The following is an 18325-nucleotide window of genomic DNA, read 5'->3' as shown; positions in this document are numbered from 1 at the left end:
AAACTATTCATATATGTAAGCATCTGCAGGAACAAGGCTATGATTTTGACAGTTACCTAACTTGTGTTACTGGAAATGCATGGGCATAGTAGGTTGCGTGGTAATGTAGTTGGACTATTATCTTGAAACAGAATTATTGAGTGCAGCACCATCTTATATTTGACTAATATTCGTTGCAAGTCAGTGTGCAGTAGTAAACCAGCCCTTGTGGCCAGTCTTGCAGAATATTCAGTAGTTTATTAGTGGTCAGTAGAGTCCTGCTGTGTCCATCTTGGCACATACGAGTTTTAAACTAGCTTTTGTCATTTAATTACCTGAGGGACATGGGAAGTGTGGTGCTTTGTTACCAAAGTATCACCCCAATATCTTGATGCTGGTTAAATCACAGTATATAAGTTTGCATCAAAAACTTTATAGCATGGCAGTTTTATTTGATCTGTAGTTAAAACAGCAGAGGAGCTTAGGTGATGTTCCTTTTCCTTGTTTTGTTTTGCCCATTTGATGGGTATTTATAGATAGGAAGATATCTGTGCTAGGATTTGGAAATGTTTTATTCCCCTAAGGCTTGGTTGGAAATGACAAGAATTGGATTGTGAAATAAATGTAAGGTTTTTAACTTAGTTAGGGATTTTGTTTTAGAACCCGGGGCAGTAATATGAAGTAGCAAAAACAGGCTGTGGAAAAGACTTTGGGTTTGTGTAAATTAATGCCTTTTCATAAAAAGATTTTATTGGAGATACTAAATTGCTTGAGTGCATAGTAATGAGCTATGCAAAAGAATGAAGGGCGGGCAGCTTTTGAACATGTAGTTACAGAAAGAGAAGGAAATAAAAAAGTATTGGTCGTTCAGAGGAAGCCAGATTCTATCTGTGCCCCAAGGCAGGGCATGCAGGGATTGCTGAAAGGTAGCCAGAAAGCCCTCTGGTGAGGTGGGGACATAATGGTGAGGAGGAAGGGAATAATGGTGAGCTCCAGAAAGCTGTTTTGGGTCTGTTTGGAGTGAAGTAAGATGGCCAAAGGCAGAATGAGATGGAAGTTCATTGTGGGATCCTCATCCTTTTTCCCCAGTGAAGAGATCTGGAAGCATAGCTGCTTTCCCATTTATGGACAACTAATTTCTCTGTCTGTGCAAATCTTCACACAGAAACAATGGCTATAGAAACTTCTATTTATTTATTTATTTTAGATGTAGAAAATGCCATGCTTTATACTCCCCAAATTGGTCATGCTCCTTTTGTAAGGAAGGAGTGGCCCTGTGGCCCTAGGAAAGATGATGAGAGTGGGTGACAGCTGCTATAACCACTCACCCAGCTCATAGCTGTCCTTTTCTGAGGCTCTGAGAAAGAAGGGGCAGTGGGGGCAGAGGATGAGCCAAGAGCTGTCCTGCTGGGCTGAGTGGGTCGGGAGGGGGCTGTGGATTAGGCACCCTTTACCTGAATGACAAAGGTTTGCGAATGCAAATTGTGCTAGATAATGATCCACTTATTTAACCTCTTGAAAAAAAATAAATCTCAAGTTTAACTCTTTCTGAAGGGGAGGAAATTGAGTGACAATAGAAGGGCAGCTGCCCTAGAGCTAGGCTGAGGGAGCTGTTTAGTGGTGCACAACAGCACTACAGCAAAGTTAAAGATTAGAAATGCAAAAACCCCCTGACTTTATGCATTTAAAATGATGTGTGTGGGGGAAATTTGGCTAGCCCTTCTTGGGTTTGATCACTGTAGCATGTTTATTTTTGAAACCTCAGAGGGAGGGGTTTTATCCCTGCTATCCTTTGGAGGAAGGTGGGAATCTTTTGTGGGCTTGGGCTGTTAACTCTTTGAGAACCCAGGTTTGGTCCAGTGTCAACGTGGTGTGGTTTTTTTGTAGTGATGGGTGAAACGTCGTGTAATTTGTTATTGGAGGTCAGGCCCCCTTGGTGTACCCCCTGGCTGTGGTGAATCTTTTAAGAATCAGCGTTGGGCTCTCGGATGTCTGGTAATGTGGCCGGCATGTAGGCTGCTGGGGTGAGCCTGCTGGCTGAGCAACTCCCCATCTGTCCCTGTCGGTCAGGGAGCAGATTCCTCCCTGGGAATGAGGAGGATGGGCTTCCTAAAATGGGCACAACAACTGGCCCTGCCCAGCCTTGCCCCCTTCTCCCTGCTGCTCACCACCCTGTGTGACAGAGTTAATCCCCCTCGCCGCCCCCAGTTTGACTGGAACAGCTGAGGGGGACAACCCACCGGCCCAAGGCTGGGGCAGTGGGGGCCATTCCAGGGCCCAGCTCCCCCCGCCGGCCCCGGTTCCGGCAGCTGTCCCTGCTTGCCTCAGCTGGGGAGGGAGGGAGAAGTGTTAAACGATATGGGCACACACTCCCTTATGAAAGAGATCGCTTCAGTTTGAGATATCAGTGTGGCTTCTCCCCTCTCCCTCCCTCCTTCCCTGATACCAGAGGGTTTTACTATGCTAATCCCAGCACCTGTCCCTGCAGAGGACAAGCAAGAAGGGTATGGTGGTGGGGGAGGAACAGTCCCATATGTTTTTCCCTGTCCTGGATTGGGAGTGTTCCCTCTGACGCACCTAGAGCCCAGAACATATGCTCTTTTCAGATCCTAAATGCTGTTTGCTTCCTCCCATCCCTGGCAGCAGTGGCTGCGAAGATCCTGTGTCCCCCTCTTCCTGGCAGTTGCTCTGTTTGCTGCCCGGGAATCGCAGGACACTCCTCAGTCGAGGCTTGCAGGGCTGTTTTCAGTAGAGGATTTCTAATTTTAGGAGCCTCTGCCGCCTATGGTTGAGTGCTGCCTTGCTGGATCCCAGAAGAGAGGGGCTGAGCTGTGCCGAGCCAGGCAGCTCCTTTTTATTTTCAGCTGAGCTAGTGTCAACCTGAGTGGCCCCAGAGGCCCGAGCCAAGCACTGCGCAGGGCTGCCAGAGTCCTTCCCACAAGGCTGAAAGACGGAGACTCGGATTTGAAGCTTCCAGTCCTGTGTCCATTTGGCCTTTAGCTGGAGGATCTTTGGCTATGTATGGTGTGTATTGTATGGATTACCAATACCCAGTTGTCCAGGTAAGCAAAAGGACAGTGGCGACGTTAAGGAGTTTTGCTCTCTATGTTGTTTGGACAAAACTGGAGCTTATGTGCTGGTTTTGTAGGACACTGCTTCCAAGCTGGGCTTCTTGTGTCCCAGGCCTCTGCCCAGAGACTTGATAGAGGGCTTTGAAGCTCCTGCGCCAGAGCAGTACCATTTGATACTTTTTAACTCCGCGACTTGTCTTGTTTGAGACTTGTGTATTTTGGTTCGCATTTTTGGTCTTTTTCTTTAATCGTTTGTTTGTAGGGGGGTTTGAACTAACAGCAGTGCTGTGCTCTGCAAACTAGTGTGTTGTTGTGTGTCTTACTGCGTTGTCGGGGTACATGTGACTTGTACGTGTGACTGCAGCCTGTCTCTCAGGGATGCTGAGCCACCCAGAGCAGCTCCTCACCTATTGTCCTCCTCCCTGCTCCAAAATCACCCACAAAACCTCTGACAAAGTCTCTTTTGTCATGTTATTACTTTTGGAGGTCCACAGAGGATGTGTAGGGCGAAAGGAACGGGTGGGTTTGAGAGCAGCGCTCGGGGCTGGGCGAAGCCTGTATTGCAGCCTCTGCTGGGGGAAGGGGTTATATTTGGAGCACACGTGAGATTTGCTGGCCCAGTGTGTGGAGTCTTGGAGAAGACAGAGCCTGTGTGGGTCAGGCTCAAATACTTTTGGAGCCAAGTGAAAGATGATGTTCTTTAGGCAATCCTTGGCTATTCAGTGCCAGCACTCCATGTTCTTACAGTTTATCCAGAAAATGTGAAATGTAGACTAGAGGTTCAGGATTATCTATGGTGAGATACATCAGATAGCCACTAAATAGTATTTTGTTAGGTTACCTTGTATCAGGGGTTTTATTACCCACATGAATGGAATCCACCAGCAGAAGTGTGTCTCTTGGTTGTTAAGATTTGTTCCTGATAAATTGGTTCTTTGCACTTGAATCTCTTTTTTTTCCTCCCTCTGGCCTTGGTCCAGCTGGCAGGTTTGCTCCATCTAAACTTGAGCCAGCACAGAAATGCAGGTAATGGGATGTTAAAATTGAAGGCTATGCTTACTTTCCACCCTTAGCAGGGTGGTAAATAACGTAACCAAAAAAACAAACAAACAAACATAAAAACCAAACAAAGAAAAAACCAAACCAACATATCCTGAGAGCAGAATGTTTGGGGACTCCTCCTCTTCCTTGTTCCATGTTTTCTAGTGTTAGTTAGTGTTAAACTAACCCAAGCATTTAACAGTGTACGTGTAGCCTACTTAGTCAAACTACACATTAGTTCTTCATCAGTGTGCTTTCAGTGGCCTTGTCCTTTGGCCTGCTGCATAAACATCCTTCTTCAGCTTCTTTTCCATTTGGATTTGAATGGTAGGAGCTAACCAGAAACCATCATGTACATCTGTGTGAACACAGGAGAGAATATAAAAGTGTGACAGACATGCTCAGGTGGGAGCAAGGAGCTTTGCCTGGCATGATGAGGATTATCAGCTGTGCCCTGGCACTGCAGAGATAGACTAGTTAAATTTGCCCAGAGTTATTTCAAAACGCTACTTCTACAACACAGTAATGAAATTTTGATGCATATGTGCCCATGATGCATGAGAAACCATAAGAACTCATAAGTATTGGCATCTAGAGCTCTTCTGAATACATTGCTTTTTTGAATAAATGCAGTAAGTAGGAAGGGGTGATCTCGTGGCTCTGAGCTATGTGTTCTTCAGGCTTCCAGCCTTCAGCTCTTCTCATGCTTCTCTGTTCTTTTCAGCAGCAAGATCTGCAGTTTGGGTTTTGGTTTTGCTTAGTAGAAGGTGGCAAACTGTGATGGTAAATTCAGGAGCGGTTCTATGATTCTCATGTAGGAGAAGCTAAGTGGAGGTCCGCCAAATTATTCTGCATGGCCATGACACAACATTTGGCCCCACATCCCTCAGTGAGGAAAGATGAGTTGCGCCAATTTTTTCTGGGCCTTGTTCATTATCAGATGTTGCCCTACATCTCTATTAGAACCCAAGACAACAAAAATCTCAAGTGTTGCCACATCTGATCATGTTTTGCATGATGTGTTTTAAGCTTTTGAAACTCTATCAGATTTTTATTTCATATGGTTTTGCAGCAGAGGGAACGCTTGCAGACTTGGGTTTTCTTGTTGCCCGAGCACATCCACTGAAAATTGGGTCTTTTCTCTGCTCAATGGGAGCAAAGGTGGATATATTCCAAGCATGGGGGAGGAGATGCTTTCTGGCCCACAATGGAGATGAAAGAGGGAGACCAGCAGTAGATGACACTGAAGGGAATTCCCACTCTGCTGGCACATGAGCAAAGCAGATGTACCAACTGGGTGGTGGGAGGCAGTGCAAGGAAAGGTTCAGTTCATGGTTGGGCATTTCATTTTCCTTAGAAGACTCCTTCTGATGGAAAGTGTTTCTGGAGGCTCCTCAGGTGAAGGCCAAAATGGAGCAGAAACGGTGCTATTCTGGTTAACAGCAGTGGGATGATGTCCAGAAGATGTGTGCTACAGCCCCTAGATCTGGGACAAGAAGATGCTACCTCATGGCACAGGCACTGGGTGAAAGTGGAGAGAATAAGGACATTACCCTGAGTGATTTGCAGAGGTCTGATGAATGAAATACACAATGCTGAAACCTGGTGCTTTGTCATGTCCAAGGTTTAAGGAGGTCACTGTGGTTTTTGCTGCTTTTAAATGGAATTTATGCTTGACCTAGAACTGTGCTCCAGAATCTCAGATTTGTAATATTGGGGGGAAGACCAAATCCACTGCTATTCCTGGTTTTGCAACATTGCATTTAAGTATGTAGTATTGTAACTTGCAAGTTACCAGAGAGGATGAGATAACACAGAAAAACGTGGACTCTGACTCAGAGGCCTGTGGGCTGCAGCCATGGAGGCTGGCTCCCCTCCCAGAGGATCCCACACCACGGTTTGGTTGTGTTGGGCGGCTGGCCCATGGCTCTCTGCCTTCATGCACTGGTGGCACGTAAGGGCTTCTGGTGTCTTGATCTCTTGCTTTTCACAACAGAGGAGGGATTGGCTTGTGACACTTGTTCCTGCTGGCCTGCTGAATGAGGAAAGGGCAAGGGAAGGAAAGGAAGAAGGGAGGGAGCCAGAGGTCAGTTTGCAGCGAGTGAAACTGGGAAACCAAAATGCATCGTGGGTCAGCATGGGCTGCCTGGAGAGCAGTGCTGTGGCAGAAGCCCATGAAGCAAAACCACTGGGCTTTTTTCTTTTTTTTTTAATGTAAATTATAACTGGGCATATTCATGCAAAGAACACATGGGAATGCAAGGTGTTACTGTGCCGTAATTTGGCTTCTCTGCTGCTAAAGCCTGGGGAGTCTCTTGAGTACCAGGTGTCAAGAAGGGATACATCAGAAGCACGACTTGCCTGAGCCGGTTTTATCTCTGCGTCATGAGCACTGGAGCATCAGTACAGTCTTCTTGTCTAACTGTGGGATTGGCAGACCTGTGCTCAGCACTGTCCGTGGGTTTCCATGGGTGCAATGTTGGGAAAAATCAATCAGAGCATCTCAGATCCCGTCTGGCAAATGGGGTAGCAGTGTATCGCTCTGTTTTACGGGGTCGCTGAGAGAACAGATGCTCTCAACCGTGGCGTGCTCAGGTGCTCAGGGCCAGATGCTTGCTGAAGATAAATGGGAGGGAAAAAAGCAAGCTGGGAAGGAGTCCAGCGGTCTCCAGGTTTTATGATGATAGAAATGCAGATCCTGGCACGGATACTGCTTCCGGTTCAGCCAACACACCGTGTAACCCACGCGTTCTCCCTTTTGTGGCAGGAGGGAGGTCTGTGCAAAACTGACAGCTATCTCTCCAGCGTCCTCCAGCCGGGAGATGCTCTCTCCCGCCTGCTGAGGTCCAGGCGGAGGCCTGGGGCGCTGGGAATGGTAGGTGCGGAGGAGCTCGGGCCGGCCGTGAGGTTCTGCCGGCCGGGACCGGCGCTGCACGGGGCCACCCACCTTCGCTTTTGTTTCCAGCTGGCGTTTGCGCCTTCTCCGAGCCTCCCGGTTCCCGGGGAGCAGTGGGGAGTCCCGGCGTGCAGGCGAGGGAGCGCCTCGCTGGGGCGGGGGCTGGCCGGGCCGTGCCGAGCCCAGCCGGGCGGGGCGAGGCGGGGCGCGGCGGGGGCGGCCCCGGCTCGCATTAATTACCTTCGGCATTCGGGGCGGCGCTTCCCGCAGCCATCTGGCTGAGCCGGGGGGGCGGCAGGGGGGGGAGGGAGGGGGAAGAAGGGGAGGAACACGGGAGAAGAAAGAGAGGAAAAAGGGCTCGGGGAGCACCGCGCCGGCGAGGCAGCGCAGCGCAGCCACCCGCCGCCGCCGCCCGCCTCCACGGGGCTGCTGCTTTTTAATTTCGTTTTATTTGTTTCTCTTTTTTAAAATTTTTTCCTCTCCCGTGCGGCCGGCCTCCCCCATTTTGGTTTATGGAGAAAAAGAAAATGGTAACTCAGGTAAGGGTGGCGGGCGGGCCGGGCTCCGGCGGCTGCCCGCCCGGCTTTGTCTGGGCAGGGAGCGGGGCGCCCGGAGCGGAGCGGGAGGGAGCCCCGCCGCGCCGGCACCCGCGGTGGGAGCTTTGGGGAAGGGGTTCCTGCCGTCCCCCTGCCCGGAGCAACCTCGCAGTGCCCTCTAGAGAGAGCGGTGCGCGGGGGGCACGGGTTGCCCCTGCTTCGAGTTAGGCTAAACCCGCATTTGAACGGCCGATGCCGAAGGTGGACGGCTTCCCCGCCGCTTCTCCAGCCGGCTGCCGGTCACCGCGGGGGCCGGGAAGCCCTTGTAGGTAGCGGTAGGCGTGGGGCTGCCCGTGTCTTCCCGGGGGAAAGCGGCTGACGTTTCCTGAGGAGCGCGCCCGGGGCCATCGCGCATCCACCGCAAGGGGTTTTCGTCGGACAGTGGTCGCCTTTTAAGGCTACTGTATGCTTTTGGATTTTTTTTTTTTTTTTTTTTTCCCCTGGCATGGCATATGCAACTCGCCATCGGAGGGAGCGGGCAAAGGGAGGGAGGAGTAGGAGAGCGGCATCGTGGAGCTGGAATCCTTTGGACTTAGGCAAAGGCACATTATATAATGTCCCTGCAGTGCCTTGCAGAGCTGGAAACCTTTGGGGGATATTCCCAAAGGGGGTGGAGGGAAGGACTCTCAGAAGAACTTTTCTTCAAATCTGGGTTTCACAAGTGCTTTTTTTCTGTAGAGCTTTACAGCTCTATAGAGTAGATGCACACTGCCTTTTTGGCTTTCCTTAGCTCAGGCTGAAGCCCCCTTCATTAGCTGCTGCTGAGATCCTGCATGTCCCACTGCAAGGGGCAGCTCTTTCGCTGGTGCCGAACTCAGAATGAATCTGCTGCGAGAAGTGACACCCACTTTGACCCTTTCTCTCTCTCATATCTTGCATTCATTGTCAGTGGCTGAAAAATAGGTCTCTGTCCAGTCTAAAGGTATCTTCCCAAGCCCCACCTTCTGCTTCTGCTATTTAGTCCCTTCCATTACAGATTCCTTTTTATCTGGTCCAAGGCTTTCTGTTTGAGACAGAAGAGCTCTGCAGAAATCTCGTGGGTCTTTCTGTACCTATATTTAGTTTAGCAAATGATGCTGGAAAGCTGTGTCTCTGCAGTCATTTGTGTTTTGCTGTGTGCTCAGAGTGTATGCCTGGTCAGCTGGGGGTGTGTGCCCCTAAGCTGCAGGTGGACGTGTGCGCATTTCAGAGAGTTATTCTGCACAGCCATGTGTGGCAATGTGCTCTCAGCCACAGCTGTCACGCTCGGACCCCGTGTCTGTGCAGTGCAGAAAGGTGCCTGGGTCACCAGGACCAAGTGTGTATATGTTGTGCATGTCTGGGACTGAGCACCCTGGAGCACAAGCCTGTTGGCTGGGGGACATTCAGGGCTGGGAAGGGTGAGATTCTACTGGAGCACTGGCTGAAACAGGGGAGGTTATAAACTCATTCAAAGGTTTAGGATATCTTAATAGACTCCAGAGAAATCTGTCTTCCATAGAAACTCTCAATTTATTGACGTGGGGAGGGAGGTATCAAGACTGCACGTTATTGTGTTGTTTGACCTTGAATTACGATTGTCTTAAGAGTATGTACTCTTTAGTATAGGTTTTCAGGATTTGCATTGTGTATTTACATGCTGAGAGGCTGGAGAAGATGCATATTAAAGAAACAGTAGGAGAGGAGAACTCGGACTGTGTGTGTCAGTTGGGGATCCAGATGAACGATGGATAGCCCTTGTACACAGAGTTGAGGAAGACAGCACAGGTGAATTCAGCTCTAGCACAGTGCTGCCTTCTCTCAGGGGGATCATTTGGCTGCTAGGCTGGTCCTTAGTAGTACCTCACTGCAGGTTTGGCCAAGTGTGAGGCTGAAGGAGCGTGGCACATTCCAGACAATATCCCCAGCCACGTTATTCTGCAGTGCTCTTTGAAGCAGCAGGCTGCCATTATTTAAACCTGTGAACTTATTTCCTTGGGGCTCTGTCTCATTTATGAAAAGTAAATATTGTTGGTATGTTAAACTTGTAATTGCTGCTGATTGAATTCAGCATTGCTACAGTCTTGCTCCATTTAGTTCAGTCTCCAGAAAACATTGCCTACCTGGTCTGAGTTCTCTTGTGTTGTAGGGAGCAAGCTTGCTGTCTTCCTTGGAGATCTGGGAGATGAGCTTCTGTATAGGTTTGACAAGCTCATAGAACAGAACAAATATGAGTGTATGGAGTGACAAGACTAGAAATAGTGATGTAAAGAAATGGGAGATACTGGAAGGTAGAAATGTGCTTAAAAAAGAGGAAACAAAAATTGCTAATGAGAGTAAGAGCTCAGATTCATTAACAGAAAGTACCTTAGCCTTATCCCCCTTAATCCTAAATCAGTGAAAATGAGTGTTAAACAAGGCCCAGTACATTATGTGCTAATTGCAGATAAAAGAGAGAGTCTTTTATGGATGAGAATTATATGCTAAAAGGCTTTTTCTCTGTGTGGTGCATGGTGAGGTTGCTGGCTTGTGTGGAGCACAAAGCCCTCCCTTTCTTGGACAGCCCAGTGCCTTGCTGGCGTTTTCCTCCAAATCTGTTTCCCATCAGGGCTGGGAGAGGGGGAAGGTGTCGAGCATCTCAGAGAGTGGGGGGGGAGCTGCTGCCTTCTTAAGGGGTCCCCCCAGCCCATGTGGCAGCCGGCAGTGCTGAGTGTGTGCGTGTGTATGTGTGTGTGTGTGCCTTTGTAATGAATCCCCCCGCCATTGTCTGCTCCCCTCCCTGCTCTCAGCAATGGAACCTTTCACCTGGGCTGCTGCCCGCTGGCGGGCCTTCTTCCAAGATAGGAGGAGGAGCAGGAGGAAGGGCTGCTTGTGGTAATTAAAGCCAGACCTTGGAGAACTGCTATTTTCTGACCTCAGCACCCCATTTTCCTTCTTTATCTGCCTTGAGTTCCCAGCTTTTGATGTGGGTGTAAGCAGAAGGTCTGCTTTTGTGCAGCTGTAGGATCACCAGTCTCCATTTTGTGGCACCATTTGAAGCATCTTTGCTGCCCTGCCTCTCAGCATGCCCCCTCTTGTCCCCCCCAGCACCCCTTGGAGGCTCCAGCCAGCGCCGTTTATCTTGGCACGTGTTTGACTTGCTACACTCTGCCCAGGGCTCAGGGAGGTGATGGCGTTTGTGGCTTTGAGACTAATTTATGTCCTTGTTAAAATGAACCAGCAAGCAGTCTCATTTTTTCCAGAGGTTTTCTTCCCTTTCCCTTCCCCCTTCTATAACCCTTTCCCTCCCAGACCCTGTGTGTAGCTGTGAGACAACTTGTACAGTCAAAAGTTGCTTGCTCAGTCAGTGATTTGTTTTTTTAAATTAAGAAAACCCAACAATTGCAGTGCTCCTTAAATGGAGATCTTATTTAAATCAGAGCAGTGGCTGACTCATTAAAGGCCGCTCTGTCTCCTTTTCATTCCTCTGCCTCATTCCCTTTCCCTGTCTTTCTCTACCTCCCATTACAGTAATGGTGTGATAAAACAGATCTTTGTGTTCCATGTTGGGATCATGCAGGCGTGTGTAGTTGGAGGGGGGAGATAGGGAATCCTGTCACGACAGCCACCTTGTGCTAGCTAAAAATGTACAATGCATCCCATTACAGGAGACCGTCCTCCTTTGTTTGAACTGTCTGCAAGGGAGACTTGAGTCCCAGAACAGCCTCCCCCCTCCTGTCCCCTTATGGCTGCTTTAGGTTCTGTTCCCCTCCAGGCAAGCTGGATGCTGCAGGATTCCCCTGCTCCCTTAAAAGAAAGAATTAAAAAAGAAAAGCTTTATCTGTGTGTGGTAGAAGGCCCCCTGTTTTCCTCTTGGACTTCTCTTAGGAGCTACCATTATTTCCCTGTCCCTTTTCCCTGCTTTGAGGATTGCATGTCCCTTTCAGTCCAGTTGTCCTTTCTGCTTGCTCCTTGCTTTGGTGCTATCTTGCAAACTTGCATGAGCTGTTGGAAGGGAATTGCTCTCTTCTCTGTCCATGGACTTCTGCACTTCTCCTTTCTTTGCTGTTTGAGAAATGATGCTTGTTTACATGGTATCTGACTCAGTGCCTATACCTATACCTATCCCCTACTTTCTCATTCCCTTCTACTGTATGTCATTGGACTTCTCCTTAGTGCTGCAAGACACCCTGTCAGCATCAGAGGTTTGTGTGAGAGAAATCCTATCCAGTCGCTTTTCCAAGAGACTTTCCCTTGGGAATGCAAAGATTAATTTGTGTCTCACTTTCCCTGATATTAGGACATAGTTGCTGGAGGTGGGGCTCTGGGTTGTGTCTGTAACTGTTACACTTAGAGATTTAACTGCTGGTTGAGAAGGGCACACTCTTAAGGGCCTAAAAATCAGTGGGGCCTGGCAGAACCTGGTGAGTGTTTTTTAGTATTTTTCTCTTGGTCCCCTGTGCTGAGCACTTTGAGAAGCGTTGGAGTAGAGGTGAACCACTGCAGGTGCTTGTAGAGCTGTCTTGGGATGGCAGAAGCTGTATTCAACATTTCCTAGGCAGGATGGAGAAAAGCAACTTGATACGGCACTGCCATTTCCTTGAGTCCCTGTCCTAGAAATAACCTCGCTGCTCCCTAGTGCATTTCTTCTGCAGGTGACTAGGTGGTTATCCCCAGGAATTGAGAAATGAGGATGCCTACGTTTGCTGTGATATTTGATTGCCAAGGCTGTGTAAATTTAACATACAGTTTTAATTGTATTTTAAGAACTATTAATTTATGAAGTATCTGGATCAGTGAAGAGGTTGTAGTGAGCTACAAAAGAATACAAAAGTTCAAGGTTGCAAAGGAGGGAGGCCCTTGAAACCAGCAACATCTTTCCCTCTATCTTATTAATTCATGATGCAATGGCTCCATTGCATTTAATTAGTATTGACCAGCCTTCTACTATAAAATCTAACACCAGTGCAAAAGGGGTCTGCAGTAGATGTCTCTGTGTGTGATGTTTTTTAGACATGGATTCTGGTCTTACTGACTGCTTCGGGTAAAATGCTTCATGTTCCTGTTTTAGATCCATTTCCAGCAAATGGTGTGTGCAATTGGCTGCCCCTTTGCAATGAGTTCCTTAATGTACTTACCTCCCAGCTGCAGAGTCACAGACTTCACTAACAGGCATTCATTGGAGGTCTGAGTATCAGGGAGGAGATAGTTAATTTGCTGAAGTCTTCTCAAAAATGCTATTTAAAAGGATGTAGTCAGTATTCTTTCTGTCAGACATGTACCCTGGAATCAGAGTAGAGAAATGTTAATTTTCCTACCAGAAGTATTTTGGTATTCTCCTGCAGAGTCATTTATGATCCTCTGCTGTGTGGGATGGATTTTTGCTGGGCTGTTGGAGGCTGTGCTGTGACCGGTGAGGGCAGGACATATATAGGCTGGTTTTGTAGAGTTCATAGAAGCCAGAGCAATTAATGCTCAACTGGAAGCTTTTGGAAAAAATAGTGTGTTTTACCAGCATGAAAGAAAATGGGACAAATGCTGTTCAACAGTGTGCTTTGCTTAATACCTGATGTTTTTTTCTTTGCAAAACTGTTCATTAAGCAATATTATTCTTAAACTGAATTGAGAGTGATCAAGAATGTAATGGAGAGGGATTTCAATTCCCGGGCATTTCCGTATTTCATGTCGGGAAAGAAACCTTCATTTGTTCTCTTTATTTCTGTGGCTATTTATGATGCTCTTTAATCACATGTTTGTATGCTATTTTTTTCCACGAGAAAGAAAAGAAAAAACAGGCAACCCACTAACCATCACCATCAGCTTCAGTGTATGTGGCACCATGATGACCCCTGCAAGTTATCAGTGGCAGAGTTGGCCATCCCAGATACAACCCACAGACCTCTGCCACTTTGACTGACTATGTAATTAGCTGTCATTTTCTGTGCAGGCCAGCTTGATCCGTGTTTGCCAGTTGGTTTTGTGCATTTGCTGACAGCAGAGGAATGGTGACGTTTTGCAATATTAGGCTCTGGTTTAGGCTTTGGGGTGTATGCTAGTATGCACATTTTCTGTTCTCTTCCATCCCTGTGTGCCCTTTCCTGTCTTACCTCTGACCTCCGTCATACAAGCCATACTATATCCATACTCTCCCAGTCTCCATTCCTTTCCAGTTACATGCCCTCCTGTTTTGACAGACTACTACTTTATCTTGATCATTTCAGTTCCTTCTCAGCTGATTTTTAGACCTGCTTATTCTTTGCTTCTCTTCCTCCTCTTCCTCCCTCTCCTCACTACAGTCTCCTTGTCATAGGCATTTTTAACTCTCCGCCCACTGCCTTCATTCCTCATTTAGTATGCCTTTTCTACACCTATTGCAGTCATACTTGTCTGTTCTATTTGCTCCCTGTCACTGCCTGTGCTGATAGTGCTCAGGCTTCTTGTCTCAATTTAATTTTCTCCTGCTGCATTTACAGGTCTGTTTCTTGGGTTTTTTTTCTGATTTGAGGTGCTCCTTGATGTTGCATCATCCCTGCTAAGGAGATGGTGCAAAGTACTGGAGATGGATCATTTCCCTGCTGTCAGTGATCTTCAGACCTAGATCTGACATGGCCAGTATCTCCTCTGAAGTTGTGGATGGATCTCCAAATGAGACCATGAAATCACAGAAAATGGGGTGCATGTGGCACTGCCAGCCACCCTTAAGAGCATCTCTGTTTCCTGTTAGAATAAACAATATCTAAACCATTCCTCATGGTGAATAACCTGCCTTAAAAGCATTTGCAATGCCACTGCTGGCCTTTCTGAGTATTGCCGAGTCTTTCCTAGTATCTAACATAAAGGTTGTCACCACCATTTGTTCTTTCAGTGAGGAATATAAAGAATGGATTGGTTCTTTCCTTTTTGGCAGGTTTTGCATACTATTATTTCTTTCTTTTTTACCTTTTAGCCTGTTTTGATCATTGCATATGGCTTTACTGGGAGATTTAGCTGATTAAATGTAAGACAGGCACTGTAATTTTCCATACTTTCGTTATAATGTTGGTCAGATCATGGTGGCTAAATATAGATTCCTGAAATGCAAATTTTTCTGTTAAATAAGAAGTTCTCTTAGACTTTTCAAAGTGTATGTGGAGGTTTCCTCCTCCCTTAATCATAAACAAATCAAAATATACCCCCTACATTTTTCTCAGGTTGGATTGCTATGGTTTAAGTAACAAAACAAGTCATCAACTCCAAAATCAATTATAGATAGCATGAAAAAAAGATTAAATTTGAATGGTTTCTTGGAATTTTATCAATTGAAAACAGTCCTACAGTGGGAAGTAACCAACCTGACTCTACCAGCCCTGCCTCTAATGGAGATTTTTACCCTGAGTAGGCTCTAAATACCTAACTGGAATTGCACTCCAAGTAGTCTGTAATGTAAGGGTGCATGGATGCACCAAAAAATGTCCAAGTAATTGCAAGCATAATCTTTCTAGCTTCTGAAGTCTGCCCTCAGGCTGCGAGTCTTGAGTATGGTTAAAACCCTCTGAACTACTGTCCTGGTTATCCTGCTTAAAATTCGTAGTGTCTGCAGTTGTGGTCCTGTGGAGTTTAGGATTTCTGTGCACTGTAGGTAAGTCCTGGTCTCCATGAGTTATCTGACTTGGAGGGCATATTTGACTTTCAGATAATTGCTTTTGATTAGCCAAGATGTAGATAATCAGAGTTTGACCTACGCAGTGCACAGACCATCATTCACCTATCAGGTCTCACTGAAGCTCCTTATCTAGGCCTATGCTCTCCCTCCAGTCTTAATAGCAAAACCTGCTTTAAATTACGTAAAAAGATTTACTTAAAAATGCCTTGGAGAGAAGTTTGGATTTCTTAGATAGTACTAGTCCTCCTTTGTCTAGTGTACCCTCCATGAAGAGTGAAACCATTAATTTGATTTGTTGTTCTTTGTAGCTTTTCTCATTTTTGTTACGGCATCATATGAAAGGAGGTTATCAAAACTGAACAATTATGTAAAGTGCTTAGAAATATTAGAGAGCAGGAGTAGGAAGGGCTTTTGTTTTTCAATGTGTCTCTTCCTGCTTTATAAAATTTGGTTGAGATAAATAGGGCAGCAAGGGAAAGGATTTCAGTTTCAACAGGCATAGTTTTAAATCTGTCTAAACTTAAAAAGGATCCTTCCAGCCTGAATCAGGAAGTATGGGAGGAACGGCATGTTAATTTGGTGAAACTAGTGAATTAGTCAATTTGTTGACTGTTGGTTGACTGTAAGATATTGTGCTATGTTAGCTTTGCTTAGTGCTCAAATATTTAATGCAGATTCGTTTGCTTTAAATTTCCCTTTTGCTTTTCTTTGTGTGTGATGCTGTTTAACGTTGCTACATTTGCTTTGCAAATACTTTCTCAGGTCTGTTTCCACCCTGTTCCAGGACAAAGCATTTTGTCTTGAAGCAGTGGGAGAGGAAGAAAAAATGGTTCTAGGAGTCCATTTCACATGAGTTTGGTTGGGGAGGTGTTAATACTTTTTTGGAGTTGCATTAGACTGTGATGGAACCAATCTGTGGCAAAGAGTGCAGTGTGGTGAGATAGGGGAATGAGGAAGGTGGTGACTGAAGGCTGTGGTGAGAACTTTGGACAGTTCCTTGCTCCATGTGTCCTTCACAGGGACATGGGTGACAGGCTGAATACATCAAGTGTGACTGATGAGGAGGTGTAGTCAAGGAGGAGCTGACTCTCTTGGTGGCAGAAAAAATTTAGGTCATCCAAAGCCAGTTGCAAACCTTCATCTAGGTCTTCAAAGCATCTTTTGATCAAAATGCTGCAAGGGAGGATGAATTTATCTGGGAACATGGACTTCTGAAGGGTGGAAAAAATACTGTGCTTCATCAGAAAGCAAGACTTCTGAATGCTTTGTCTCATTCAGTGAGATGAGTCTAAATTGGGTTTAAGCAGATTAAAGATCCATGATCTGTGTTCTCCATCCAGTCTGAAACTGTAGCATTGAGCAGTCCAGTGGTGACTTTGGCCATAGACAAAATGAAGGTCTTCTAACAAGCCTTGCTGTAAGGAGGTGAGAAAGGCAGTGACTACCGTCCCTTTCAGCTCAACTGTGCTCTCTCAGGAACATTCTTTGGTTTTTGTTAGGAGTATTCTTAATTGGTTTTGACAGTGAGCTGCAGGAGTTACTGCAAGTGTTGCACAGAAGTCAAGAGAAAGCTGCACTGAAGGCTGCAGACCTGAGCGTCTCCATTCAGATCCGTGCCTGCCTGGCCCTCCTGCCTGCCAGCTCCAAGGCTCCCTGCCTGATGAATGGCTGGGATTCTGCTTGGCAGCTGACATGGCCAAGAACACATCTCCTGACCAGATGTTGGGAGCTTAAAGCAGAAGTGTATAGAAAGCCAGTGCCTTTTGTTTTTTTTTTTCAGTGGGTGGGTAGGAAACTTTGAGCTGTGTTATTTGTAACACAGAGAAGAATAGCTAGAACTGAGTAATAGGAATTTCCTAATGTTTTGGAGATGCATAGAGAAAGATAAATTTCATTCTTCTGGGGAGTTTGTAGAGGGTTGTAGTGGCTTTCAAAAGTGTAGTAGGCCTCTAGGTTAGCTGTGAAGCTCTGTGTGTCACTATACAATTATTCTGAGATTTTCTCTGGCCTAAATCTAGGTGAAAAGAATCTGGTGTCAGGAAAGAACCACGTTTGATTGACATGGTTTAAATGCAGAGTTGTGATGAGCCTCCTGGCTACTGTTCAGACAATCCTAGCAGAAGAGTGTTCCCGTAGCCAATCATAAAACCTTAAAATCATAGAATGATTTGGGTTGGAAGGGATCTTTAAAGGTTATCTAGTCCAACCCCTCTGAAATGATCAGGGACATTTTCAAAGATTCAGCTGTGAAAGTGGTTCGGGCATTGGCCTTCAGCTGTGTCTGTCCCAAATTTCTGCCAGGGGATTATTGTGCCTATGTGAGCTGCTTCTCTGCCCTCGTGTGAGGTCAGCTGTGGTAGACCTGCTCCTGCAGAAGTGCATGGAGACGAGTCTGTTGATTAAGTGTGATGTTTGTATTACCCAGCAGAAGCAGAGCACAAAACTTCTTCCGTTGTGATCATCTAAGATCAACCATGGCTGTAAAGTGGAGGTGGTCTTTGTGCCCTGTGGTGCCAAATACTGAGATACTGAAAAGGCTTTATATCCTATACATGCAAGAGGAAGCTAAAAGAGCAATTTTCATCATAAAGAATTTCAGGGAAGTTTTTCAGATGTATCTATCTTTCTGTGAATCATCCAGTGGATGTCGAAGGCCTAACAAATCAAGGACACTTTCGTTAACAATGAATATATTGGCTGCTGTGGGTTACTACTCATACTGTTGTTGGCAACTTTAGAACTTAAACGCTTCCTAAAAATTTAATAGGACAGAAATAAAGCTCAGTTTGTGGTGATAGGCAGTTCAAATCTCATCAAATGAGGTAGAGTTAAAGCCAAGTGTTGAGGGCTCATACTGAAGAACATTTCTCAGGTTTGACAATGAAGTCTGTGAGCTGTGCTGGCCCATCTAGGGGATGAGGCTGTGGAACCCATACAGCTGGATCTCTAAATTCCCAAGCTAAGTGTGTTGGGTTGCAGATGGACATCTGTTTTCAAGGAGCATCTTTGTAGGACAGAGCAACTGCCTGTCTGTCTGTTCCATGCAGTAGCTTCAAACTGCGGAGAAATTATTCCGGTTCCTTATGTCCTCATTGCTTCGCATTGAAAATGCTACATCTTCAGAAGAACAATTCTTTTTAATTTGCTTCTTGTTTCAGTTAAT

At 46.3% G+C, this 18325-nt stretch overlaps 1 protein-coding gene across 23 annotated transcripts in view; it reads left to right on the top strand.

Annotated features, from left to right (window-relative positions):
* The window catches only part of LOC131573783 (RNA binding protein fox-1 homolog 2), a 171194-nt gene that overhangs the window by 77274 nt on the left and 75595 nt on the right, over window positions 1-18325 (top strand). Inside the window, exon 1 of one of the 23 annotated variants that reach the window (XM_058828033.1) lies at window positions 2484-3041. The exons of 21 other annotated variants lie outside the window; for them this stretch is intronic. In XM_058828033.1, coding sequence (XP_058684016.1) covers window positions 2997-3041 — 45 coding nt within the window. In that variant the 5' untranslated portion in view covers window positions 2484-2996. Of the gene's footprint in view, window positions 1-2483; window positions 3042-7460; window positions 7527-18325 lie in introns of those variants that run through there. One more of the 23 variants, XM_058828034.1, reaches the window with a different exon arrangement.

This window comes from Poecile atricapillus, chromosome Z (genome assembly GCF_030490865.1).
Source record: "Poecile atricapillus isolate bPoeAtr1 chromosome Z, bPoeAtr1.hap1, whole genome shotgun sequence".
NCBI lineage: Eukaryota > Metazoa > Chordata > Aves > Passeriformes > Paridae > Poecile > Poecile atricapillus.
This window is presented reverse-complemented; position numbering and strand designations above follow the sequence as displayed.